This window comes from Acinonyx jubatus, chromosome B4 (genome assembly GCF_027475565.1).
Source record: "Acinonyx jubatus isolate Ajub_Pintada_27869175 chromosome B4, VMU_Ajub_asm_v1.0, whole genome shotgun sequence".
NCBI lineage: Eukaryota > Metazoa > Chordata > Mammalia > Carnivora > Felidae > Acinonyx > Acinonyx jubatus.
In genome coordinates this window covers 45850611-45877820 of record NC_069387.1, presented here as the reverse complement: position 1 = coordinate 45877820, position 27210 = coordinate 45850611, and the positions used below count along the sequence as shown (strand labels likewise).

General features: G+C 45.3%; 1 protein-coding gene across 1 annotated transcript; it reads left to right on the top strand.

The window, feature by feature from the left end:
* Window positions 1–1580: 1580 nt before the first annotated feature.
* On the top strand, window positions 1581–26863 carry HEBP1 (heme binding protein 1). The gene is made up of 4 exons (XM_015061722.3): window positions 1581–1768; window positions 10465–10603; window positions 12366–12546; window positions 26281–26863. Exons 1-4 carry the CDS (start codon window positions 1691–1693, stop codon window positions 26450–26452), a joined length of 570 nt encoding a protein of 189 aa, XP_014917208.1. The 5' UTR covers window positions 1581–1690; the 3' UTR covers window positions 26453–26863.
* The last annotated feature ends 347 nt before the right edge of the window (window positions 26864–27210 follow it).

Below are 27210 nucleotides of genomic sequence, written 5' to 3'. Positions count from 1 at the left end.
GTCTCCCTTTCTCTCTGCTCCTCCCCCGCTCATGTTCTCCCTCTCTCTCTCTCTCTCTCTCTCTGTCAAAAATAAATAAATATTAAAAAAAAAAGAAGAAGAAGAATTCTGTTAATCATTGGAAAGCCATTGAGCAACCCTTGGATGAGGGTAACGCTAAAGAAAAATAGATCTTTGCCCTTTAATAGATTAGTTTGTAATAAAGGGGACATGGCTATGAGAAGGAAAGACCCAGGAACTCTTACAAAGCAACATACAATCTCTTCCGAATCGTAAACTGCATGCTATTTCACATTTTAATGTCCCTGGATGATTTCAAATCAATTAAATATCATAGTTTACCAGGTAACATTTGTTTTCTTTCTTGGTGGCACATAAAATAACAGTGCCTCATAATCAGTGTCATCAAGTAATTAAAATAATTAAACAGTCATTTGTTTTATAGTAATCAACAAATATTAGTCAAAAGTAAATCTTGTTTATACAGTAAAGTTAACATATGTTACCACAAAACTGGACGCCATCAGCATCACCATTATTGATCACCACTATCTGGCTCAAGTTCAAGGTCCTCTCTGTCAAGATGCAGGCACAGCAGGAAGTCCTTCAAGATTGGGGCAGAGCGGCCTGCACAAATGAGGCTAACAATTAGGTTAACAACTCCAGATGACAATGATTACCAGTGAGTTAAAGGTGCATTTAAATTCCTCATATGGGCAGAACACTTGGAATAAACAAAATGGTGGGTGAGTTGAGACAGAAGGACCGCACGGTGTTTCCAGGGACACAATGAACGTTGTACTGTCAGAGAATGTTGACACCATGCATATTGACAGCATGCTCAGGGATTCAAATCCTGGCTAAGCTGCACACTGGTTTTTCACCTTAGGAAAGTCAATTCTTCTGAGTATCGAGTTCCTCCTGTGTAAAATGGCTATAAAATATGCATGTTTAGTGGTGAGAGGAGGTGATATTTGTAAAATGCTTGTCAGGGGGAACAGGCACTCAACAAATGGTAATAACATTGGTTAGAAGGTTTTGAATAGAAGGGATGAATGAGCAAAGCCACGATTTGAGAAATTAACGTGGAATTTGTGATTAAAACTGGTTGCAGGAAAGAAAGTGGTAAGGAGAAAACTAGTTAAGATGCTTTTTCAATCGTCCAGATGAGAGGTAACGGGGCGAAGCGGGGGGACACACTAGGATATCTGTAGGTGGAGATGCCGCCATCAGCTGTCTCCAGGGGTCAGGAGCTACAAAGACTTTGAACCTTGTCTACTCAGTCCCTGCGGGGGGCAGAGCCTTAAGAGTGGAGCACCAAAACGCCCGAGAGGAATCAGAGGCTTGGAAGTTTGGTGTCCAGGTACCTGAGAGCAGAAGCAGCCGTGGACAGAGTGGAGGGCGGAGGGATGTAGGAAGTTCTCCGTTACCGTTGCCTAAATCCCTAACGCGGGGGAATCTGTTTCCAGGCCCCCCAGAACAGTCGCACTCAGTGGAGGAGGCGGGGCCGGCGGAGGCGGAGCGCGGCCCCTCCTCCGCCGCTCCCGCCGTGCCCCGCCCAGCCCGCCTTCGAGCGCCACTCCGCGGGGCGGAGCCCCAGCAGCCCAGCCCGCGGCCTGCGGCCCCGCTCGCCCTATCCACCCTTGCAACCCTGCGTCCGCAGGTGCGTCCGGAGCGCCGCAGCCGCACCATGTTGGGCATGATCAAGAACTCGCTGTTCGGGAGCGTAGAGACGTGGCCTTGGCAGGTCCTGAGCAAAGGGGGCAAGGTAGGCCCGCAGGGCTGCCGAGGACCTGAAACGGGGCGGCACCTCCCACCGCACCCTGATCGGAGGGGGGGCGGGGGCGGGTTCTGACGCGCAGGTGGGACAGCGCTGTGCTCCGGAATGTACGTTTTGGCGCCTACCGGGGGCGCGGCCCCCCAGTGCCCAGCACGTGAATTGGGAAGGAGGAAGTAAGGGAAGTCCAGCACAGCAGGCCTAGGGCTCTGCTGGGAGGAGGGGTGACAAAAAGGAGAGGTTGCTTTGGGGGAGGGGTACCCCGTGGCGATAGACCTGCGCCTGTTGAATGCATTCCTTCGTTTAAACATCCCAAGCATTCTGCTCTTTTGCTTCCTGGGAGACCTTCGGTTACAGAAAGACCAGAAACATGCTTGTCCTTAAGAAACTCCCAACTCCTGGAGGACTGAGTATAAAGGAACAAGATCTGTTCTCCACAGAGGCACAGGGGCAGGAACAAACCATTCTGCGAGGGGCTGATGAGGGAGCCTGCCCTGAGGAGGTGTCTTCAGCTGGGCCTCAGGGAGGTTAGAAGTGCACAGAAAAGGAGAGAGCAGGTGCAAAGGCCCAGAGCTGTGAAATGGTATGTTGGCCAGTGGGACTCCCAGAGTTGGGTCCTAGAATACAGGTTGGGTGAAGAGGGCGTAACTGCTGTCTCCCCCCAAATTTACATCAGTGCTAACACAAGCAAATGGGACTGCCCCCTGAAGACAGAGTCCCCCACTAGATCATAGTCTCCTTGCAGACAAGTACTTTGTGCACTTTGTAGACTCAGCTCCCAGCTTCGCATCTCGTATGTTAAAGGACTGTGTTGTCTGGCGGCCAAGTTCTGGTACCTGCTACAGTGATGGTCACAAAAGCCCTCAACTAGACTCTAGTCTGCACTCTTCAAGCAACTATAACCAGAGGCCTGTCCCTTCATCTGTCTGTCTCTCCGTTTCCTCGGCAGCACATAGAATGATCAAGGTTAGCCCAGATCAAGGGTGACATAGTCAGATGCCCACAAGCATCCAAGCAGGTAAGGGGAATAACGCTAGCCGTGTTAGGTGCTAGGGCAAGGTGGGGTCTGAGGCAAATCAGAGAGAACTCAGGGCCCCCTCTACAAAGGCAATGATGTGGCGTCACAGAGACGTAAACCAGAGTTGCCAGATTTTGAAGGAAGACCAGAAATCCAGATTCTTCGTGTGAACTCTCCCAAGTTAAAATTAATTTATTCGACAAGGAACTACTTGTCGAGTGCCATCTGTGTGCCAGTCCGTCTTACAGGCCGTGGAGATAGAGCAGTGAACAAAACCAAAAAAATTCCATGTCCTCATGGGGCTTACATCTGAGTGGTTAGTGAACAAAAAAACCGGTACAAACATCATTATCAGATGGTGATCAGGGCTGTGAAGAAAAACAAGCAGGGGAGAGAGGAAGGAACAGGGAATTTTAGGAGTGAGGCTGTGCAAATATGTCGGTTTTAACTGTGGATAGCTGCCTACGAATGTTTGTAAACTGCAGGCCATGGGATCTGTCTGTGCCTAGACCAGGCCTCTGTGCCTGCCAGTCTGTGGACTCAGCCCAGGGATGTCTACGGTGCTTTTTGGCCCTAACACTTATAGAATCCACATGTTACCAACAAGTTCCAGAAAGCTTTCCTTTCTATAGTGGAATCCAGCTTACTTGGTCTCTTTAGGTTAAGAGACAATTGCAAATTCAGGTCTGAGTTGGTCTGCTGCCTGTTTGCCCTCAGATCCCTTCCTCATCCACTCCCTGCTTTGCTCTCTGGGTCTCTGTGCGGAGTGGGGGCTGATCCCAGTTGCCTATTTCCCAGGCTCCGATGTCAGGCACCTGGCAGTGAGGTTCACCCAGCGGGAGGCACTACTGGGAGATAAGAGGGTGGGAAGAAGGGAAGAAGGTGTTTCTCCAAACTATCAGGTCTCTGGCACCAAGAGTTTCTCTGTAGATCCAGGTCTTTCTAGACGGGCCACCATGGTTCTAGCTTCCATCATGATCCAGGTGTCTGAGCTCAGGTAGCATAATCCTCCCTCTACCCCTCCTGAGGTGTTCACTCACCTGTGGGTTGCCTCGCTGCTCCCTGTGGGGCATCTCCACTCTTCTATTATTTATGAAATTAGTTCCTTGAATCAAGATGCCTCTGTTCAAAATACTCTGGTAGCTTCTGTTTCCCTTATGGATACAGTGTCACCTACCACTGATTTGGTGCCTCTAAGGACAAATACAACTCCCTGATAAGCATCTTCCCTCAACATTTGATGGGAGTATGGTGCTCTCTGGGATGTTGCTCTCAGGCGGATGCAAATCATTTAACCTGACCGACCTCAGTTTCAGCAGCTGTAGAGTGGATATAAAAATATCTTTCCCAACTGCTCCCAGTGTTACCATACATACTAATTTTTTAAAAGGCATGAAAATGCGGGGTGCCTGGATGGCTCAGTCGGGTAAGCGTTCTGACTCTTCATTTCAGCTCAGGTCACGATCTTGGGGTGGTGAGATTGAGTTCTGCATGGGCCTCTGCACTGAGTAAGGAGCTTCCTTGGGATTCTCTCTCTACGTCCCTCTGCCCTTTCTCCACTTTGTGCTCTCTTTCCCTCAAAATAAATAAACATTTAAAATGTTTACCCCCTTCAAATGTGGTAATATCATCATGTCACAACTCAGCTCTGTTCTTACTGGCTGTGTGGTCACAGGCAACTTACTTCTCTGAAGTAAGCATGAGAGGAAATAATTTGTATCTTATAAGATTGTTTGGAAGCTTAAATGAGATAACCAGTTCAAAGTTGTTCAACAAAATACCTAACACTTGGTTGGGTGTGGTGTTAGTATCCCTTTAGTTTCACAGGTAATTTTGGGTAAACTACTTGACCTCCTAACCACTCTGAACCCTGAAATTCCTCAACTGTAATACAAGAATCACCATGCCTATGTGACAGTTACTTAAATATTCAAAGGTACTTACAAGCCTTTTTAAATACACACACACACACACACACACACACACACACAAATTCAGGGTGTTATTATTTTGAAAACAGACTCTCCCTGAAATTGAGCATCTTACCCTGGAAAGAGTCTGGGTCAGGAACTGTTGCCTACTTCGCTGGGCAAATTGATGGCAGGAAGCGTGTCCTGTGTAGCTCAGGTTCAGGCTCACCAGATGTTCAGAACTGATTGTGATGGGGGAGGTCCAGGCTGCTGCAGACCTTATCAGGTGCCTTCCACATTGCTTCTGGAGAGAGGAGGACACACTGCTCTCTGTGTTGGATTGGGTGGGTCTTGTGGATGCTCAGAGCAGGACTGACATCAACAACTGACATCTTTATGGGATTTTTTTCCAGCCTGTGCACATTGGTTGGGACCCGACAGCCTGGGTTGGAATCCTGGCTCAACCACCTGCCCGCTGTAACTTGGGCATGTTATTTAACCCCTTGTGCTCCAGTTTCATCTGAAAATGAAGATAAAAACACTAACGTCTTCACAAGATCATTGGAGGGACTGAGTGAACGAATCCATGCAAAATATTTAAAATAATACCCGACACACAGAAAGTCCTGAGTTAGGTTGATTGTTATTATTATTTTCTTACAATGAGAAAGCTGGCTTCCAGAATTAACATGTACACCCACCACATCAGGTGGCAAGGAAAAAAAAAAAAACTGACCTTGCAGAGGACCTTGCAAATACCGTTGCAAGAGGCATTGTTGCAAGAGCCCTGTCTGGAGTTTGAACTTGACCAGGGTTCCCATCGAATGCTGAATATTGGTGTTTGTAGTCATGGGCCAAATCCTTATATGACTGGGAGCATAAGCTAGCCGGATCTGGGGCAGAAGTGGGCTATTCTGTTCCATGTGACAATGAAACACACTAGGGGCGCCTGGGTGGCTCAGTCAGTTGGGTGTCTGACTTCGGCTCAGGTCATGATCTCGCAGTTCATTAATTCAAGCCCCGCTTTGGGCTCTGTGCTGACAGCTCAGAGCCTGGAGCCTGTTTCTGATTCTGTGTCTCCCTCTCTCTCTGACCCTCCCCCATTCATGCTCTGTCTCTCTCTGTCTCAAAAATAAATAAACGTAAAAAAAATTTTTTTAAATAAAAAAAATTAAAAAAAAAAAAAAGAAACACACTAAAGACATTAAATCTGAAGAACCAAATGTGTTAACTGGGTTAACCTAGGTGCTTTGTTTTCTGCAGAAATGGAATTCTATTTCAATTCCCCCTCGAGAACTAGAGTAGTTTTGTAATATCCGTCACTTAGGTTTGAGCGATCCAGTAAACAATGAGAGTTTATGGACTTAGATGCCGTAAAAACAAGGTGGGACCTGCCATGTTACTACCTTTAGACATTGTGGCCCTGCTTTTCTCCAGCATAAATATAACTAGACTAGTTTCTTGTCTCTCTACCCAGCTATGTCTGTTGTATTCCTTGTCGTTAGGGTAAGACCAGGTTTTACTCCGCAGTCTCCTTCCCCACAGACCCTTGCAGTACCTACTATATGCAAGACACAGCAGTACATGCTAAGAGATGCAGACAGCCCCTGCCCCCATGGGGCCTGGGATTGCAGGTGGAGGTTAAACACGTTATTCTTCAGCTGTAATTACAATACGTATTGTGTCTCGAAAGGACAAGGGCCTGTCCAAAATACCAGGGGAACTTGTTTTAAATTGGGATCCTCTTTGGGAAGCGACTTTTCGGTTGGGGCTTTTTGGATAAGTAGGGGTTCGTCAGGCAGAGACAGGAAAAAGATATTCCGGGGAGAGAAAAGAGGCAGGTTCAGAGGCCCTGAGGCAGGAATGACCATGGCACTGAAGGCAATAGAAGGCCAATGAGGAAGTGCTCTGAGTGTGGCTGGCAAGGCAGACAGAACTTAAGTGGGGCCTAGACCACCTGGGATAGGTTAAGAACCTGGTGAATGAAGACTTGTAGGTAGGGGATTAATTAACATGATTAAGTGATACTGAACGCTCATTTGTTCCCCAGGCAATCTTCGCTCCATTCACAGGTTTAGTTACCCCTTCTGCTGATGACCCCCAAACTTATATCCCTGTATCAGTGTCTTGCTGAGCTCTAGACCCACGTGTCCAGCTTGCACAATGGACAGTTTGCTCATCTATAACAGGACGCAGATGAACAGATAGATATGAAAGGGCCCTTCTAACCTTAGTCTCGTCTGCCTTCCGAGCTCCTCAGAAGAAAGAATCACTCTGGAGGAGGAGGTTGAGTTGAGCCTTAAGGGTGGGTAGACTTATCACGGAAGCCTTATCTCTCTGAATCACACTGGATTCCTTTCTTTGAAGCCCTTCTTCCCTGTCCCTGGACTTTCTGCCTGGGGGACAGGCTGAGAGCACGGATCGCCTAGACCATCCCCAGAACTCTCCTTTCTGCTCCGGGACCCCTCCTACTCGAAATTCCATATCTGGATCACAAAGTCAGTTGAATTAATGTGGGGTGGATGAAACTGGCTTGCACACTCGGCTCACCGTCACTAGGACAGTTGTCACAAAATCCTTCTCCCTGTGACAGCCTATGAGGTCTTTGTGCGTCTGGCCCCTCTCTTGCTGTGCCCTGCTTGACTGCCTTTGCTCCAGCCCCAGTGAACCGCATCACCCTCAGCAGTTTGTTCTTCTGTTCTTTTCATTTACACTCGTGGTGTCCACGACCTGGAATCGCCCTCCCCGAGCTATCAGAACATTTACTACATCATACGATAATTTTATAATCTTCTCACCACCCAACCAGACTGCCCATATCATATTAATCTCTAAATCTATAGCACCCAGCAGAGGTTTTCAATATTTATTCAATGAATCAATGCATCAGTGACTGAATGTCCAGCTGGATGATCTATAAGCACCTCAAAGTCAGCCTGACCTAGCCAGACACATCAACATGCACCGTGCCCTGCAAAACAACCTGACTAGTCTTCTTCTGTGTTCCCACCCTACCCTGCCTCTCCTCTTAAACATATCAGATTATTACCTGTTAGCCCGTGCCCCTCCTGATGTCAGAGACTCTCTCTCTCTCTTCTCTGTATCGTAGCCCATGCCACAGTGCTCAGCACACGGTAGATGCCCCATCGTTGTAGGTTGAGTGAATAAAAAGAAGGAAAGAAAGAACAAAGGAAAGAGCCAACCAGCTCTTTTCTCCATTGAGAGTTTATCATTGGTTTCTCCAGTTGTGAGAGATGAGGGTCCATGAAATGAATTTGGATGCCCCTATTCTGAGTTTGACACAGGCACACAAATGTCTATCGGAAGTAACTAACTCAGGGCGCCTGGGTGGCTCAGTTAGTTAAGCATCCAACTTTTTTTTTTTAATGTTTTGTTTATTTTTGCAAGAGAGAGCATGAGCGGAGGAGGGGTAGGGAGTGGGGGCAGAGGATCTAAAGCAGGCTCTGTGCTTACGGCAATGAGCTCGATGTAGGGCTCAAACTCACAAACCGTGAGATCATGACATGAGCCAAAGTCGGACACTCAACCAACTGAGCCACCCAGGTGCCCAAGCATCCAACTCTTGATTTCAGCTCAGGTCATGATCTCACAGTTCATGAGATCAAACCCCGCGTCTGGTTCTATGCTGACGATGCAGAATCCGGCCTGGGATTCTCTCCCTCCCTCTCTCTTTGCTTCTCTCTCTCTCTCTCTCTCTCTCTCTCTCTCTCTCTCTCTCTCTCTCTTAAAATAAATAAATAACTTTTAAAAAAAGAAAGAACTTACTCAGTAGCTAAAGAAAGATGCTTCAAAGCACTAACATCATCCCCCATACGGTATAGAGTCCGGCAGTAAGCATTAGACTAGGGTTTGGAGGTGTGAAGGTTTGGAGGTCTGGTTCCAATTTCACCCCTTAGTAGCTGTGTGTTCTTGGGCCGTTCAATCCCTCTGGTTCTTCATTTCCTCTTTGGGAAATTTCAGGCTGAAATTCTGTGATTCACAGAGTAGCATTTCTGGAATTTAAAACATGAATGGCAGGACTCGGTGGGACCTTCAGTGGAAGGTGTGTGTCGTCTGTGCTGCGACAGAGCCAGAACGAGCAAAACCGTCCCGTTTACACAGCAGGGTTTGCTCCTGGAGACTCTTTGGTAGTGTGACGCTCTCCGAGGGGAGGGCCTCACAGCAATCCTTGGAATTAGTAGCCAAGGTAGATTTGCAGCCTCTTGATTCCTGGTCTGGTGCAATTCCCGCTCCCCCCCCCTTCTTGCTATTCTCCTTTAATTTTGCATTCCAAACACAATAGGTATTTTTCTCATTCTAAACACAAAACTATAATGTAAATGTACTCTTTCAGACCATCCAGGCCACTTAGCCCCACCTCCACAGAGTCATTCGGTCCCCTTGGGAGTTGAGACCTTTCAGTCTAGGATGTCATAGGAAGTCCTGTTTCCCCAGCCAGGGGCAGCCAAGTTCTCTCTCCCATGTGTCTGGTTTTCATCATCATTAGTAAGCGAGGCAGTTCCTTAAGCATCTCATTTATGATGAGCATCTCATTTATGATGCTTCGTGGCATAGCTCTTGTCCACAAAGACTTCATGGCAGATTTTTCAAACTGCACCAGTGTTTCCTTACCCGATGGCTCAATATAGGGCACGTGTTTCTTCTTTTCGTGGAATAGCATGAAATCTACTTGAGTAGCGTGGAAGTCAACAGGGAAGAAAGAAAAGGCTCGATGCAGAATATATCCTCTCCCTAAGGGTGAAGTATTATTTTTGTGAAGCTTTGTTTCTCCTTGTAAAAAAAATACACATTTCTTGTTATGTGTCGTGGTTCTCTTTAACGTTTGAAAGACACGGTCTTATAGCGTATGTTGAGGAATATGAAATTATCGGAGATATCACAGGGCAAGGAAGAGGAGGCGGGAGTGAAGGATAGCTGCGTGGGTCTCTGTGGCAAAGGACCTTCGGGCAGAGACCCACACAGAGAGTGGTCATGCTGGGGGTGGCGGGGGTGGGGTCCCACCGGGAAGGCTCTGGAGAAGTAGTGGAGCTGAGCATCCTGGGGAGTGGGGGAGGGGTACCGTTTAGCGAGACAGGAGTAGTCTGAAGGAAGTACTGAGGGAAGAGAGCTACTCTGTTTCTTCTTGCCCTGAGTCCCTGCTTCTAGAATGAGGCCCATCCTGGAGCCTTGGAGTCTGTGGCGGTGTTGTTGTAGCTCTTTGCTTCCTCCTTTGCAATTCTCTTCTCTTTTTCCTGGTTCTCCTGTCATTCAGGTGTTGGATCTCCTGGCCTGATCCCCTGATTTCATTTCCTCCTCTGTTTTCTACTCCTTTGCCTTTTCACTTGACTTCCTGGAAGATTTCCTTCCGCTTTATCTTCTGACCTCTCCGCTGAATTTTTCATTTCTGTTGTATTTTTAATTTCCAAGAGCCCTTTGATCTCTGGACATTCTATTTTTATAGCATTCTGGGGGACGTTCTGAGTGGCTTGGGAATGCGGTATCTTCTCTTATCTCTCTGAGAATATTGATCATACCAAGTTTTTTTTCTGCTGACTCTACATTTGTAAGAAATCCCAGAACCTTTTTCTCACGGCCCTTCGTACCTCTACTGTCATCTCTTCTACCCTGCCACCATGCCCGGGTTCGTCATGGAAGGTTCTTTAGCAGTCAGGGTCTCTTGTAGCTGGATACCTTACTGCTTCTGGAGTCACCACAGGTTACCACTTTACATCTCTTAAGCATGTGTATTCTGCCCCTAGGAAGAAGTCTCCTATGAGGAGAGGACCTGTGAAGGCGGACAGTTTGCCACAGTGGAAGTGACAGATAAGCCTGTGGATGAGGGTCTGCGTGAAGCCATGCCCAAGGTCATGAAGTATGTGGGGGGCACCAATGACAAGGGTGAGTATCCCTGAGGGATGCGGCTCTAGTCTCAGAAGCAAGCTTACTACGGCTCCCGCCATCAGTGGAAAACACAGGGAGAGGCCACAAGGCACATGTCACCGTGTGCTTCCGTGGCCTGTGAACTTGTTGTACTGTGTGCACGGGGGCACTCGGCAGGCAGGGGGGCGGGAACCACACTGACTTCGTCCCAGCCTCCCCCTCGTTGTGTGGTATCCCTGCTCAGTATCACTGCCTTCCTGCTTCTCTCCCAGGCGTGAACATACACTCTGGGGTTTTTAACCATACGGTGCTTATCATGACTGAGTGAAGGAAGCCGAGTCACAGAGCCAGGCCAACCTCTGACCCAGACCTCTGCCTCCAGGCTGAACATCTCTGCTCAGTCCCCTGGTCTGGTTGCTCAGAATCTGCAGGGTACTGAGGCTCAGTGAGTGTTGAGTATGGCAAGTCCCCGGCTCTGTTCTAGCAAATGAAGGGTCTGAGAATATTTAAGCTGTCCCACTCCTTACAGTCTTGGCAGTCTGTGATGGCTGTGCCCCTATTTTTAAAATGATGGGCGTGAAGTTTCAGTGTGCCTGTCAGCATGAAAACCATATTTAATATGAATGTAACACTAAAGCTCTCTAATTTAAACTACCCTTTATGATCAGTGCAAACCCAAAGTGGATCAGAAAGCAAGGTGAAAAAAGAGATGTGATGTTTTATTTTTAGGGTATTTCTCAAGCTGATAATTTAGAAAGTTAGAAACTGGTATTAACCTCAGTAACATTTACTAGGACTAAAGTAATCAGGCTTTGTATAAGTCCACCAGTAGGAAGTCAGAAATCTTTTTCTTCTTAATACTGTCATAACTTTTTTTAGAAGAAAATATGTATAAAAATTATAAAACTCGTTAAAGAAAATTTTGAACATAACACAACAGCACCCCAAATAATACAATCATTGTTGTCTTCTGAATGTATTTCTTTAGGGCTTTTTGCTAGGCTTTTTTTTTTAATGTTTATTTTTGAGGGAGAGAAAGAGCGTGAGAGGGGGGAGGGACAGAGAGAGAGAGGGAGACACAGAATCCGAAGCAGGCTTCAGGCTCCGAGCTGTCAGCACAGAGCCCAACACGGGCCTTGAACTCACAAGCCGTGAGATCATGACCTCAGCCAAAGTAGGACGCTCAACCGAGTGAGCCACCCAGGCATCCTTTAATAGGCTTTTAAAATATAATCATAGTGTTTGTGCAATTATATACCCTTCTGTTACTTATTTCATAACTATTTTCCACCTTTGAGAAATTCTCTTCTTAAGCATAATTATTGATAGCTATGTTATATTGTATCATGCGCCTATAATTCACTTAGACATATTGCTGTTTTGAACACTTACATGGCTCCCAGTCTCTCACAATTATAAATTCTGCTGCAATGAATATCCTATCACCTGTAGCCTTTTCCACATTTTGGATTATTTCCTTAAAATTTATATTTAAATAGAGAGTAATTAGATACTGATCTATTTGCAGTCTTGATATATATTAGCAAATAGTGTTTTCCAAATGAGTTGAATCACTACACTCCTATTTCCAAAATATACAAATAAGAGGTGTTTTGTATGTATCTGACTGTATAGTTTTCATACCTGAAAGGTTTATTATTAATTTCAAGAACAAAACGAATCCTGATTTGGAAGAAGAATGAGACCAGCAGATCTTTCACAGTTATGAGCCAAAGTTCTGTCTACAATACCCTTACTCTGTGGGTTTTTATGTTTTCAGGGATCGGGATGGGCATGACCGTGCCTATTTCCTTTGCTGTGTTTCCAAGTGATGATGGCTCCCTGCAGAAGAAATTGAAAGTCTGGTTCCGGATTCCAAACCAGTTTCAGAGCAACCCGCCAGTTCCCACCGATGACAGTGTTAAGATCGAAGAGAGGGAAAGCATCACTGTCTATTCCCTGTAAGGAGAGGGTTCTGTGTGTGTGTGTGTGTGTGTTTAATTTATTTATTTAAATTCAAGTTAGTTAACATACAGTGTGGTATTGGTTTCAGGAGTAGAACCCAGTGATTCATCATTTAGTGTAACACCCAGTGTTCATCCCAACAGGTGTCCTCCTTAATGCTTATCACCCATTTAGCCCATCCCCCCACCTCCACACCGACACAACCTTCGGTTTGTTCTCTATGTTTAAGAGTCTCTTATGGTTTGCCTCTCTCTCTGTTTTTATTTTATTGTTGTAAGGAGAGGAATCTTTAGGCATCCAGGGTAGCACATGACTTCCATCACCACTCCTTAATCATCTGGAGGAAGCATTTACATTACATTTATATTTTATTCCAGTTTTATTGAGATATAATTAAAATATAACATTATAGTGACTTCAGGTATACAATATGTAATGCTTTGTTATAGGTAAATATTATGAAATGACCACCATAATGTTTAGTTAACATCCATCACTTGACATAGTTACAATTGCTTTTTCCTGAGATGAGAACTTTTCAGATCTGCTTTCTTAATAACTTTCAAATATTTATTACAGTATATTGTTAACTATAGTCACCTTGCTTGCTATTATATCCCCAGGACAAATTGACCTTATAGCTGGAAATTTGTACTTTTTGACCACCTTCACCCATTTCTCCCAACTCTCCGCCTACATCCCCTATCGTTGGCAACCATCAAGCTCTTCTCTGTGAGTTCAGGGTTTGTTTTTTTTTTCAATTCTACATGTAAGTGAGATCATATAGTGTTTTCCTTTCTCTGTCTGACTTATTTCACTTAGCATAATGCCCTCAAAGTCATCCACATTGTTACAAATGGCAGATTGTCCTTTTTTTATGGGTGAATAATACTGCATTGTATCAATGTACCACATCTTTGTCCATTCATCTGTTGATGGCCCCTCAGGTTGTTTCCGTATCTTGGCTATTATAAATAATGTTGCAGTGAACGTGGTAGTGCAGATATCTCTTCAAGATAGTGATTTTATTTCCTTTGGATATGTACCCAGAAGTGGAATTGCTGGATCATATGGTAGTTCTACTTTTAATTTTTTGAGGACCCTCCATACTGTTTTCCCTAGTGGCTGCACCAATTTACATTCCCACCAACAGTGCACAGTTCTCTTTTTTCCATAGCCTTGCTAACTCTTGTTATTTCTTGTCTTTTTGATAATAGCTATTCTAATGGATGTGAAGTGATATCTCATTGTGGCTTTGACTTGTATTTCAATGATGATTAGTGACGTTGAGCGCCTTTTCATGTACGCGTTGGCCATGTGTATGTCTTCTTTGGAAAAATGTCTATTCAGATCCTCTGCCCACTTTGTAAAAATGTTTATTTATTTTGGGGGGGAGAGAGAGAAAGAGTGTGTGTGTGTGTGTGTGTGTGTGTGTGTGTGTGTGTGTGTGTGTCAGCAGGGGAGGGACAAAGAGAGAGGGAGACAGAGGATCTGAAGCAGGCTTTGTACTGTCAGCGTGGAACCCAGTATGGGGCTTGAACCCATGAACCGTGAGATCATGACCTGAGCCAAAGTCAGATGCTTAACCAACTGCCCATTTTTTATCAGATTGTTTGGCTTTTTTGCTATTGATTTATAGGAGTTCTTTATATATTTCAGCTTTTAACTCCTGATCAGATATATGATTTGCAAATATTTTCTCCCATTTAGTAGGTCGCTTTTTCATTATGTTGATGGTTTCCTTTGCTGTGCAGAAACTTTTTTGTTCAATGTAGTCCATTTGTTTATTTTTGCTTTTGTTGCCAAATACAAAAAATTGTTGCCAAGACTGATGCCAAGGAGCTTACACCTTATGTTTTCTTCTAGGAATCTTATGGTTTCAGGTCTTATGTTCAAGTATTTAATCTATTTTGTGTTGATTTTTGTGTGTGGCGTAAGATAGAGGTCCCATGTCAGTCTTTTGCCTGTTGCTGCCCTGTTTTCCAGACACCATTTACTGAAGACACTTGGCTTCTTTGTTGTGAATTGGTTGACCATATATGCATGGGTTTGTTTCTGAGCTCTCTATTCTGTTTCGTTGAGCTGTATATCTGTTTTTATGCCAATGCTGTACTGTTTTTATTATAATAACTTTGTAATACAGTTTGAAATCAGGACATGCACTTCAGCTTTATTCTTTTTTTCTCAAGATTGCTTTGGCTATTTGGGGTCTTTTGCGGTTCCATACAAATTTCAGGGTTGGTTTTCTAGTTCTGTGAAAAATTCCATTGGAATTTTTATAGGGATTGCATTGAATCTGTCGATTGCTTTTGGTAGTATGAACATCCTAACAATATTAATTCTTCCAATCCATGAGCATGGAATATCTATTCATTTATTTGTGTCTTGTCCAGTTTTCTTCATTAATGTCTTACAGTTTTCAGGTACAGATCTCTTACCTCCTTCGTTAAATTTATTCCTAGGTATTCTTTCCTATTTGATGTCAATAGGATTGTTTCCTTAATTTCTCTGTATTGTCAATGAATTAAGTTAAGAAATACCGAGTCCTGACAATTTCTCACTTCAGTTTCTTCAGCTTACAACACACAAACATTTGTACTGTATCTGAATAAATGCGTTTGCCAGTTGCCAAATTCACCTGGATAGAGTATCCCCACAGCTTAAGCTGAACAACCACATTAGCCACAGCAGGGTTCTGGGAGACTCTGGGAATATCTAAGTCAAGCGGTAATTTGGGGTCACGAATATGTAAATGAGTACATAAATACATAAAGGACTTGGGGGAATCTCCTTTTTTAGCCCATGCTCCCTTTGAATGCCAGAAGGGCAGGGAGTATTTGCCAGAGCTGGACTGCCAGCCCCTTAGCTGTTCACTGTCCATGGTCCTTTGAGCAGAGCACTATTATCATTCTAGTCCTGTTGCCAGGGCCTCAAATGGGGTCGTGTTCCTTTTGACTGTAGAGCACAACAGGTACAGATGGTTGCATGTTTTTATTCTTTGGGCCCCAACCTCCCTTCAGAAACCAAGTCTCTTGTAGATAATCAATGACTCCCTGTTTTCAAAATCCTACTTTGTGACAGGCACTGAACCATGTATAGTCAGAGACCAGGAACGTCACCAGTATCAACTATAGGTATGGATCTGCTCTTGCTCTGGAACAACTTAAAGAAAAATAAATATACAAATAATCTTGCACTGGAGAGTTTTTGTCCACGCCCAGGGGCCTCCACACATACTTATTTGACTGCCCCGCCCCACTTCTGCACCTGAGGATGCAACTTTCTCTGTTGCCAACACTAAGGCTGGGAATGTGAGTTTGGCTGCTCTGGGCAGTCCTAGGCCAAGCGATGCAGGGCCCCCCCCAGAGGACAGTGAGTGTACTGCAGTTGGACCGCTAGCACTGGAAACTCAGCTTTTCTCCAGTCATCAGACTTTCCAGCCTTCACTACAGAGTCTGCAGAGAAAGCAAACTCTAAGTAAAGAATGTCTTTCCCAGGTCACCTGGGTGGCTCAGTCAGTTAAGCGTCCGACTTCAGCTTAGGTCAAGATCTCAAGGTCCATGGGTTCTGGCCCCGAGTCGGGCTCTGTGCTGACAGCTCAGAGCCTGGAGCTTGCTTCGGATTCTGTGTCTCTCTGTCTCTCTCTCATAAATAAACATTAAAAAAAAAAGAATGTCTTTCCCAAGGGCAGGGACTAGAGTGGGGAAGCGAGGTGAGGTGCCTGTGGCCCAGAATTTAAAGAGGCACCCACTTTCACAGTTGTCCAAGTGTAGGGTTCGCACTGAGAGAATAAGCGCCTCCTTAAATCTTATGCCCTCTGTCTCACCTATCTGACCTTCATGCCTGATCCCTCTGTTCCATTCTCTTCCCTGTGTCTTGGGAGGCAGTCTGGTATACTCCAATGAATAAGTATGTTTTCGTTTGAATCCCAGAAGCTTGGGAAGTCCCTCACCCTCTTTAAGACAGTTTCTCCATCTGTCGAGTGCCATAACAATGTCCCTCATAGGATTATTACTAAAGAGTACCTTTCAGTAGCTACTAAGATGCTTCTGTCTTTACAAATCACTTTATGACCTGTGGTAAGTTTCAGTAATTTTTTTCCCCTTCGCTCCTTTTGATTTCATGAGGAATGAGGTTGACATGGTTAACTCAGTTCACATAAGACTTCAAGCGGACGAGGCTGGCTTTGAATCGTCTGTTTTACCAGACCCAGGGTGATGAGTTGGTATGATTTTTTTTCTTTTAACATTTTAGTATGGAAATTTTCAAACTTATAAAAAAATAGAAGATCGTGAAATCCTACGTAACCCATCACTTACCTTCAATGATAATTAACTCAAGGCCAAACCTGTGTAATAAAAAGATACAATAAACTTAATGACGTCCTATGTAACCTATCACTCACCTTCAAGATAATTAACTCAAGGTCAAATCTGTGTCTTGGGTACCCTCACAACTACCACCCAGCCCCTCCACTGGGTTATTTTTAGGCAAATTCCAGACATTTTGTTATTTCATCCACAAATACTTCAGTGTGACTACCAGAGACCTTTTAAAAACACACTCGTAATGTCTTATTACTCCTAAAATTTTAACATCATTTCATTAATGTGATAATAATATAAAATATGTCCAGTGTTCAGATTTCTCCCACTACCTGAAAATTTGTTCTTAGAAGTTTGTTTTGAGCCGGGATCCAAATAAAATCCATCCATTGCAATTGGTTGGTATGCCTTTTAAGCTTTTACTAATCTGCGGCCTTCCTCGCCACTACACCTTTTCATTTTTCATTACTGCCTAGGGGTCATTTGTCCTCTTGTTTCCTGTAGTCTGAATGTTGCAGATTGCCTTTCAGTGACCTTTTAACGTGTTCCTCTGCCTCCGGCACTGCCTGTAAATTAGTCGTTAGAACCAGAGGCATAGTCAGATTCCAGCTGCTGCTTTTGGCAAGGATGTTTCATAGGTGGTGCTGTATCCCTCTATCGGGGGCCCATACGGTTTGCTTGCCTCCGTTTTTGTGAGGTCAGTGACTGTAGATCACTCTTGCCTAGAGCCCTTTCTTAGAGCTGGTAAAGTGATAATGTGCTCTATTTGTCCTTCAGTTATTAGCTGGAATACTTTGATACAAAGAGAAACCTCTCCTCGTCTGCCATTTGACTTCCCTGAGATGGAGTCGTAGAGAAAAAGCAAGATACCTTCTCTGTAGCTTGTTGCCTTCTCCTTATCTGTTTTCGGAATAATGACTTCGTTCCTGAACATCTGCCACACGCAAGGTGGTGTCGATCTGTTTTTTGAGTGTCGGTATAAACACAGGAATTTAGACATAATTGATGTGTTTCAGTTCTTTGTAGCTGTTCCTACTGATGTTCAAATTGTCCATCTTTGGCCAGTGGGAGCCTCTTCCAATTGGTTTCTGGGTCCTTTGGACATGACTGTAGTGCTCTATGGTAGCTTCCTTGCTTTCTGGTGTCACAAAAATGTTTCAAGCACATCTGGGCATTTCTTGCTCTAGAGCTGGAATTAGCCATTTCTCCAAGGACCCTGGTTCCTTATAGTGTGAGAGGGTATCTCTTTAAAAGTACTATTAACATCGGGTCTGTGGAAGTTTCCTTTTAATTCTCTGAAATCTAAACCGATGAAAATGATAAATAATGGTATCTTGCATGGCTTAGTGAATTTTTTTTTTAACCGAACACATGGTCCTAAATTAACATATGTTATTCCTCAACCAGCCACTGGGTGTCACTGCAAGTCAAATGTGCATTTAAAAGTACCTTTATGTGGAAGGCAGTGTGAATGCGGTAGTAGAAAGTCAAGTACACAGTATGTGCATTAGATGACCAAAAAATTAATTCCAAAATGAAAGCTTTGCATCCTTCATTCAGCCTTCCTTTTGTATGAGCTTGTGAAGGGATGTTCAGAAGGGAGTATACATTTATTAGTAGTATGTGTTAGCAGTCAATGAATAGAAGGCTAAGAAAGAATAATACTATCAGAATCCTTTTAGTATTCACAAGAGGCAATAGAAATACCCTCACATTCCAGACCACTGTCCTCCCTCTGTGTTCCACAAAGGCCACTTAGGTTACAGCTCAGCCTCCTCAGCGTAATTCAGCACTGAGTTCAACAGAGACTGATGGCAGGAGAAGGTTGACAGTTTTAGTGAAATGTCTGGGTATAAAGTGTTGGAAACTAGGAGTTCATTGTCAGGGTGACCTGAGATCCAATGCTAGCTCAATGGCCACGGGACCTTTGGCATGTTGCCGAGCTTCTCTGTGCCTCAGTTTCCCCCAAGTATAAGATGGAGCAAGAGTACCTAACCCACAAGGTTGTTGTGAGGATGCAATATTGTGTATCCACGAATGCCTACACATCGCGAGACATTAGGTACACCCTTAGTGAGAGTTAGCCTCTTCTCTTCTTGACTTCACCTCCCTCTGAGAATCAGGTCAAGTTTTACTAGAATTAACAAAAAAGTCAAGCTACTACAGATACACTTCAGTTCAAACCTCAACTCTAATAATTATGAGTTTTACAGTTGGGCTTTCTGAGCTTTAGTTTTCTCATCTATAAAATAGAACTTATGGACACCAGGGTGGCCCAGTCAGTTAAGCATCCAACTTTTTTTTTTTAATGTTTATTTTTGAGAGAGACAGAGTGTGAAAAAGGGGAAGAGAGGGAGGGAGACACAGAATCCGAAGCAGGCCCCAGGCTCTGAGCTGTCAGCACAGAGCCCGATGCAGAGCTCATGACCTGAGCCAAAGTCAGACGTGTAACTGACTGAGCCACCCAGGTGCCCCAAGTATCCAACTCTTAATTTTGGCTCTTAACCCTTCCCAGGATCATGAGATCGAGTCCTGTGTCGGGCTCCATGCTGGGCATGGGGCCTGCTTAAGATTTCCTCTCTCTCTCTCTCTCTGTCCCTCATCCACTCACACTCTTGCTATCTCAAAAAATTACGTTAACATAAAATAAAATAAAATAAAGCTTATGATGCACTGTTGTTAGGGTCCAGTGAAATGTGCATATGATACAACTTTGTCAGCCATGAGGCACCAACGGATGCTGATGTTGTTTTTCTCTCTAAATGACCAGGCCCTTGGGGCATCTGGGTGGCTCAGTCGGTTAAGTGTCAGACGATTTCAGCTCAGGTCACGATCTCACGGTTTGTGGGATCGAGCCTCACATCAGCCTTGTGCTGACAGCACAGAGCCTGCTTGGGATTCTCTCTCTCCCTCTATCTCTGCCCCTCCCCTACTCTCTCGCTCTCAAAATAAATAAATAAATAAATAAATAAATAAATAAACAAACAAATAACCAGCCCCTCATTGAGGACACTGGCAGCTTGGGAAGTTCAGCCTAGAGAACATGAACTTTGGTAAAAAGAGTACAACTGCTAAGCTTCTAGGGTTGTTCCCAGAGCTATAGACCAGTGTTAGCCAAGTTCGTAGATAATTCCAACACCCATCTGTAATCACAGGAGGCTCAGGCCAAGGGTGACATAATACGGTTTTGCCTCCTTGGTCAGCTCAATACTCAAGCTCTGTCCTTTTGATTGCAAGGAGCCTCACCTTCTTTCAAAAACCTCACCCCTTCCTTTTCTGTCCCCTCACCCTTTATTTTCCTCACCTCACTTATTCTCACCTGCATTATATACCCATTTGTTCATTTGTTTATTGTCTACTCCCTCACCAGGATATTCTTGAGGGCAGGACCTTGGGCTAGTCTCTAGTAAGTGCTCAGTTAAAAGTTGATGAATAAATAAGTGAGTGAAAGTCTTGGTCCTTGCCTTCCCTGCACTTCCCTTTTTTTGCTGTCCTCCCTAAAGATCTTGGTCCCCTCCCATAGCTTCAACTGTCACCCTTCCATTGGCAAATCTCCAGCCTGACCATCTCTCCAGCTCCCTTGAATGTCTTAGCAATCATCAGACTCAACATGATGACTAAGGTGAGGCCATTTACACATCCATGAATTCATTCAAAAACACCACATATTCATTATTCACTTACTCTGTGCCAGGAATTGCTATAGGTCCTCAAAATAGTGCAGGGGAACAAGCGACGTGGCCGCCCTTTGAAGCCCGAAAAACATTCTAGTGGGGAAGAGAGATGAGAGACAGATGATGTCTCAAGTATTTGAGGACTGTGTTATTTCTGAGATAAGAAGTCATGTTTGTGGGTTGAGATTATAGGGGAGCATATTTCTTACTCTGGCATGAAGTATCTAACAGTAAGAGGGACAGGTGACAAGACGAGGAAGCCCTTGCCCTGAAGGAGTCTAAGCATCGTCTGGAGAGACGTGCAGCCCGTGTGCTATGTAATGTTCGTACTAACTGGGAAGTTTGGTTCCACTGGGCAAATGTCTATCGAGTACCTCTGATATTTAAGCCGCCTCCCTTCTAAGAGCCTCCCAGTGACGAGATTCCGAATCTAAAAACATTTCCCCCCACAACCGGTCAGGTGTCCCGCCAGTCTTTCGCGAACAGGTACTTGGAAGGGACTTCAGCCACCATTTCTGGGCGGATGAGCCTGAGTCAACACGGCTTGCGCTGCCTTGTCTCCCAAGCACCAGCCTCTCGTTCCCAGCTCCCCAGGAGGCATCTTTCCAAACACCTCCCCAGGGTCTCCCAAATCAATACGTCAAACATGGAATTCAGATGTCCTCCCCAGATCTGATGCCCTGTGTTCTGTCTTACTAAAGGTCCCTTCTGTCCTCCTACTCGTCCTGTTCAAATGTCATCCTGACTCCTTCACCTGGCACATCAACTGTCGGCCAAGTCCTGGTCACCCCCCCAGCCGTGCCTCCCCTTGCATCCGCACCGCCTTGGTCTTCGGCACCTCTTGCCTGAACTGTTGCCGTGTCCTCCTGATAATTTCTAGTTCTTCCACCTCTGCCCCTTCTAAGTTGTCCTTTTATCACCACCTTCCATAGAGCGTGGGACCGATCGCACTCCCTCCCCCCTGCTGCTCAACTCCGGTCACGGGCCTCGGGCCTGCCTCTGACCTAGGCACGCATCAGGGTTGGGATCTAAGCCCAAGCTAGTAATAAAATGAGAAGGGGGATGGGGAAGCTTTGGGCTGGGTCCCCGAATGTGTAGCCAGGCAGCGAAGCCTAGTAAAAATGCTCTGTCATGGCATCGCATCCGCGATGTCGCCCCACTCCGTGTCCACCTGATCTCAGCGCATGCCGCCCCCCAGCTCCCAGGGCCCCCCTCCAACACATGCACAGGCACCCTCCACTTCCACGCTTTCACTTTCACCCAGCTCCTCCTACAGACTGTCTCCAGCTTCTGCTTCTTGGAAGCTGTGTGAGGACAGGCATTTTTCTCGTATTGTTCATTGTTGGCATCAGGAAGGGATGCTCAATAAACAATTGCTTAATATCAGGTCCTCCATGATGCCTTCCCTTCGTGTTGTAAGTCAGAACCAATCATTCCCTATTCCCCACCCCCAGAGCATTCCATTTGTACCTTCGACCTTCATTCTAGTGCTTCCTTCTGCCCTATATAATCTTTATGTGTGTTTCTGTCCTGACCACTACAGTTGGACCTCGAGAGGGTAGACAGACATCTTCGTCGTCTTTACAGCTCTGTGGTGTCTAGCTTGTGTTTTGTGCCCCGTGATGCTCGACTCCATGAGCACGGTTCAGTCTGATGGCCTGACATGCCTTATGGTGTGACTTCTTTCCTGTGGACATGAAATTATCAGCTCCTAGTCTTAATACCTCTTTTGCCTAGCACAGGGCTACATGCATAGCAGACTGTCTCTAAATTTGTGTGGGCTTGTTGATAAAGTTTTAGACCAAGTTGGGTGGTCAGGCTAGACCATGCATTTCTCTTCCTATTTTATTTGCATGCCTGAACTATTATTATCTTTTGCCTCTTTGGACCAAAGCCTCTTGTCTGTTGGCCTGCCTCATTGATGCCTGCATCATCCATCACCACCACCCCCCTCCCCAACCTCTTCCAGACCTTTTTAGTCAGCTCCTTTCATGTTTCTGCAGTCTAGGGTGTGTGTGTCTTTCCTCGGTTCCCATAGTAACCCAATGCTTTGTTCCAAATGCTGAACTCTGACGTGAGGGGAGATAAAACACAGTGCCCCGGAGGAGAGCTTCTTTGAAGATGGAGACTGAGACTTGTTAACAGGCTTACAAAAATAACGTATAGACTTCGTGTTTACTTCCTTTGAGGAGCTCAAAGCGCGTTACGAGAATTCTTGAAATCACACTCAAACGTGCTTGTGAACTTGGAGAGCCATGGGCACTGTGTTACCCTCCGCGGATAGCTTGGAAGCTTGAGGCAGGGAGGAAGGAGGCAGCTTACCTGTGAACAGGCTGAGGAGCCAGCACTGGGCCTGAATCATTTATTAGGACCACGTGCCCTGTGGGGTTTGGTTTTCTGGCCTGTTTGTGCCGTTCTGTGATTGGGTATGGGTGAGTTGGTTGATTTACCAGTGAGGAGAACACATGTATGTTTCATGGCCCACTCGCTTGGTTTGTTTTCTAGTAGAATATCTCCATGGTGAAACAATAGGGAATTTTTATTCTCATTATCAGCATCTCAGTCCGCCTGGGAATAAATATTTTTTAATTGGGTTTTGTTTTTTTTTTTAATGAACTTAAGAATCCCCAAATGACAACATTCTCCATGTCACGTCTCAGACAAGTTCCTTCTCCAGTGGCCCTTGCCAAGGCCACTTTTTCCGCTCACCACTTGGGGAGTAGGACTCCCAAGAGCAAACTGCTGACCCTCTGTCTGCTCACCGTCCAGGCCTCGTCTCCCTCCTTACCATGATGATAGCCAGTAGCTACTCACTGAGGACTCCCAGTAGCTGTCACTAGGCCCATCTTCCCAAATCAGGATCTCTGACTCCAGTTCTTTCCCAGGTCTGAGGAGATTTTCACAGTGCCCGACACACACTTAGGTACACAGTAATAGTTGCATGAATGTATTTCACAGATGCACCTTCATATCAACATGCCCCCAAACCATATTATTTACCGTCCTCACCCCGCTCCTTGTTTTCTTCAATGTAGCGTCCCTATTCTGGTTATTGGCACCAGTTGCCATCTAGAGACTTTACTGGAAGCCCTGGAGAATCTTCGACTCCTCCACCTCTCCCTGCCCTCCCCTCATATCCAGTCACCCCTCACCTGTGCCTTTGTCCAGAAGCCTTTTCCACCTCACACCTGGCTGTTCCTGGCCTCCACTGACTCTATCTCTCCCTCCACTGCCACCAGAGGAATTTCTCCAGAACACAACCTGATCATGTCAGCCTCTTACTTTCAACCCCCTTGTAGGTCCACCTTTGCATCTAGGATCAGGTTCAAAGTCGGCATGGCATTCAAAGCCCTTCCCAGTGTGGCTCCAGTCAATCCAGTTTTCTTGTTTAAATTACCACTACTGTCCCCTTAGTATGTGCTTCAGATTTTATTACATGAGTGAGTGAATATGGAGGCCAATAGACCTAAGTGCTATCATCTTGAGGTCTGTCAACCTGAAGACCCTAATCCTTATTGTTTATCCCAGAATTGTTCATCTAGCCAATAGATCTAATGTGTGTCAGGCACTGTGTTAGGTGCTCAGAATATACCAGGGGGGAAAGTGACAAAGATCCCTGCCTTCATGGGGCCTATATTCTTTCAGGAATTCAGACCATAAACAATGAACACAATAAATGAATTATATAGTATGTTAGAAGGTCATAAGTGCTGAGGAAGGAAGGAAGGAAGGAAGGAAGGAAGGAAGGAAGGAAGGAAGGAAAGGAAAGGAAAGGAAAGAAACAAAAGAGAGTGAGAGAAAAAAAGAAAAAGGGAAAAGAAATGGGGGTGGGGGAAGTGGAGTGAAAAAGTACACAGGGTTTGGAGAGAGGGTCCAGTTGAGAAGATGAGATTGTTTATCGAGTCGGTTCTTCATTACTAGGCTATCTTCCCGGGTTCCTGATATTACCGTAGATTACCATCATGTCCCCCACCCCAAAGGCAGGGAACCAGCTAGCTGTTCTGAGCAGAATTGCAAAGTAACAACAACAGCTTCTGTTTGTTGTGGGCTTACTTTGTGACGGGCACTGTGCTGAGCAGTTCACAGTCTTTTCTCCCTTCATCTTTACAACAGCCTTCTGAGATTCTGCTGTCGACCCTATTTAACAGTTGAAGGATCTGAAGATTAGAGAAATTCAAGCATTTGCCCAAGACCATGAGCTAGGAAAGGGCAGAGGTAGTATGATTGAGCACACAACTAGCCATTTTGACTCCAACCGATGAATGAAGGTATTTGAGGACCACACCTTCTTTGGACGTTTCAAAAACCCAGTAGCCTAAAGAGCCAACAGTGTTCATTTTCAAGGATAAAATTTAGTGTCACAGCACGAGAGGGGGATGCAGAGGGCACTCCGCACTCCTACATTCAGCATCTGATTCGTCTCAGGCAAGTGGCTCTCAACCTATAGACATTCTCTGAAAATAATTCCAATGCCTTGCAAGCTTTTATTGCCAGAACAGTCTTTCCTTAATGTTCATCATTGGTCTGCTAATCCAGTTTCCTCTCATTGAGTTAGAGTTCAGCTTTTCTTCAACTGCCTTGTAGTCTTTCTTTGATATACTTCAACCAACTTTCTTCTCTTCCAGATTGGTCTCAGCTTTGTCCATGTTCTATGGCGATTGTGTAGACACTGGAAGAATCAATCCCTTAAAGATGAAATCCTGGGTGTTTTTACATCAGTAACCCTGTAATCAACGTGCTGAATGCAGGATGACTAACCGCTTATAAAAGAGCAAAGCATGACTCAGAGAACCCCACCAAAAATAATGCATTTGGCCTAATCTTGGCCTGGTGCAGATTCAGACTTTTGAGTCATAAAGCTCATTAGAATTGGGGACATATTTGACTCTAATAAAGATTTTAGTGCAACCCAGATTTAGAGTGGTATATTTAGGGTAGGCCACAGGATGAATTTTGGAGCGTAGGCAGATGACGTATGGAGGGAATAATCATCTTGAAAAGGCAAGCTTTATTCCTTCTCTGTCCCCACCTTCTGCCATCAAGAAAAAGCCTGATTTAGGAAAGTCTTTTTACTTGCTAGAAAAAGAAGGCTTTCATGATTTGAACAGGAGAAGGGATTTATTAGAAGTGATTTCTTTATTTGGGGCATGCTTACAGCTTGCCAAGGGGCCTCCCAAGCCTTCCTCGGGTCTCTGCCTTTGGTCGCTCTGTGTTTTTAACAAAGCTGCTACCTGTCACTGCTGTGATGAAGAGACATTAGCTTCAGCTCCACCCTAGCTAACGCCCCTGTCTCCTCCTCCTTCCCCAGCTAGAGCCAGAGGGGCCCAGAGGAGTGGCTGCCTGGGCGGTAGAGAGATCTAGAGAGAAGGGCGAAGGCACAGCCTATGGGAAGGTCAGCCTACCCTCGCTCGGGGAGATTCCAGAAAGGAAAGGGAAGCTCACACTTAGCACTTGACTCCTGTGTTTCAGGCTCTGCATTAGTTTTTCACATCCATTACTCTATTTAATGTTCATAACAACCTTGGGGGGGAAAGACAGCACATCCCCATTGTACACACGAGGATCTGAGGCTCAGAGGGGTCAAATCTCCCCATCTACGAAGTGGCAAACGTCTTACTGCTCTCACGTGCTTGTCATAGTAAGAGCGGCCAGTGACTTCTTTTTTTAAAGACTCCCCCCTCTCTTGGAGACCGCGTGCTTTCTTAACCAGCCCCTTGTTCTTCTACCCTAGGCAGTTTGGTGGTTATGCCAAGGAGGCCGACTATATAGCACACGCCACTCAGCTGCGGACCGCCTTGGAGGGCACAGCCACCTGCCGGAGTGACATCTACTTCTGCACCGGGTACGACCCTCCCATGAAGCCCTACGGACGCCGCAATGAGGTCTGGCTGGTGAAAGCATAAGTAATTCTCTGAGTTAGACCTTCCTGGACGTATGTTTCTGTGTCCGCTTCCTCGGGGGAGAGGGAGGAGCAAAGCTGCCGGCTGTATCTCCAGCTTAACCAATCTTCCTTCCCTCAGAGCCCTTCACTGCCAGTTTTCTGAAATCAGCATATCCCATCCCTGCTCTTTTTCTCGTGGTGGGAAATAATACAGCCCAGGTAGGCGGCATCCTTCTGACTGACTTAGCTCTGTGGTAGACCAGAAAAAGAATCAGCAACGTTTTTCCAGGTATCTAGGGCACTCAAAACTGCTTTTTAAAAATTATTGAACTTGTATTTTTGCTATTGAGGGGAAAATGTGATTTGTGCGTGATCTTGCATCTGTGGTCCTTACGAGATCTTTGTCTGGAAATAAAGATCTTCGATTCAAACAGCTGATACCGATCCTAAGTATAGTTATTTCCACGACTCCAGAGTCTCATAAATAACACCGTTATGAGTACTGGTGATGATGTTTACTGTTACAGGAATCCCAAGTTTTGTTCCAGAATATAAAGCCAAAAATCCCGGGGTAGAAGGACATGTGCCATATGCTTGAACGTGTCTACATCAGAGACGTTCGCCTTGACTGTGTTGTGATGATTCTACAACCGTGAGTTGACAATCCTTTTTGCAGCTGTGGTCCACGAAGGGTTCCGGGAGTCACCAAAGTAAACCAATGAGAAAAATCATCACATTCTGTTACACATCCCTGAAGGCAGGAAATTTGCTTGGAGGATG

Coding starts and splice junctions, on each gene's coding strand:
- HEBP1 (XM_015061722.3), top strand. CDS start 1,691: ATGTTGGGCATGATCAAGAACTCGCTGTTCGGGAGCGTAGAGACGTGG. Junction 1,769..10,464: donor TCCTGAGCAAAGGGGGCAAG/GTAGGCCCGCAG, acceptor TTCTGCCCCTAG/GAAGAAGTCTCCTATGAGGA. Junction 12,547..26,280: donor AGCATCACTGTCTATTCCCT/GTAAGGAGAGGG, acceptor CTTCTACCCTAG/GCAGTTTGGTGGTTATGCCA.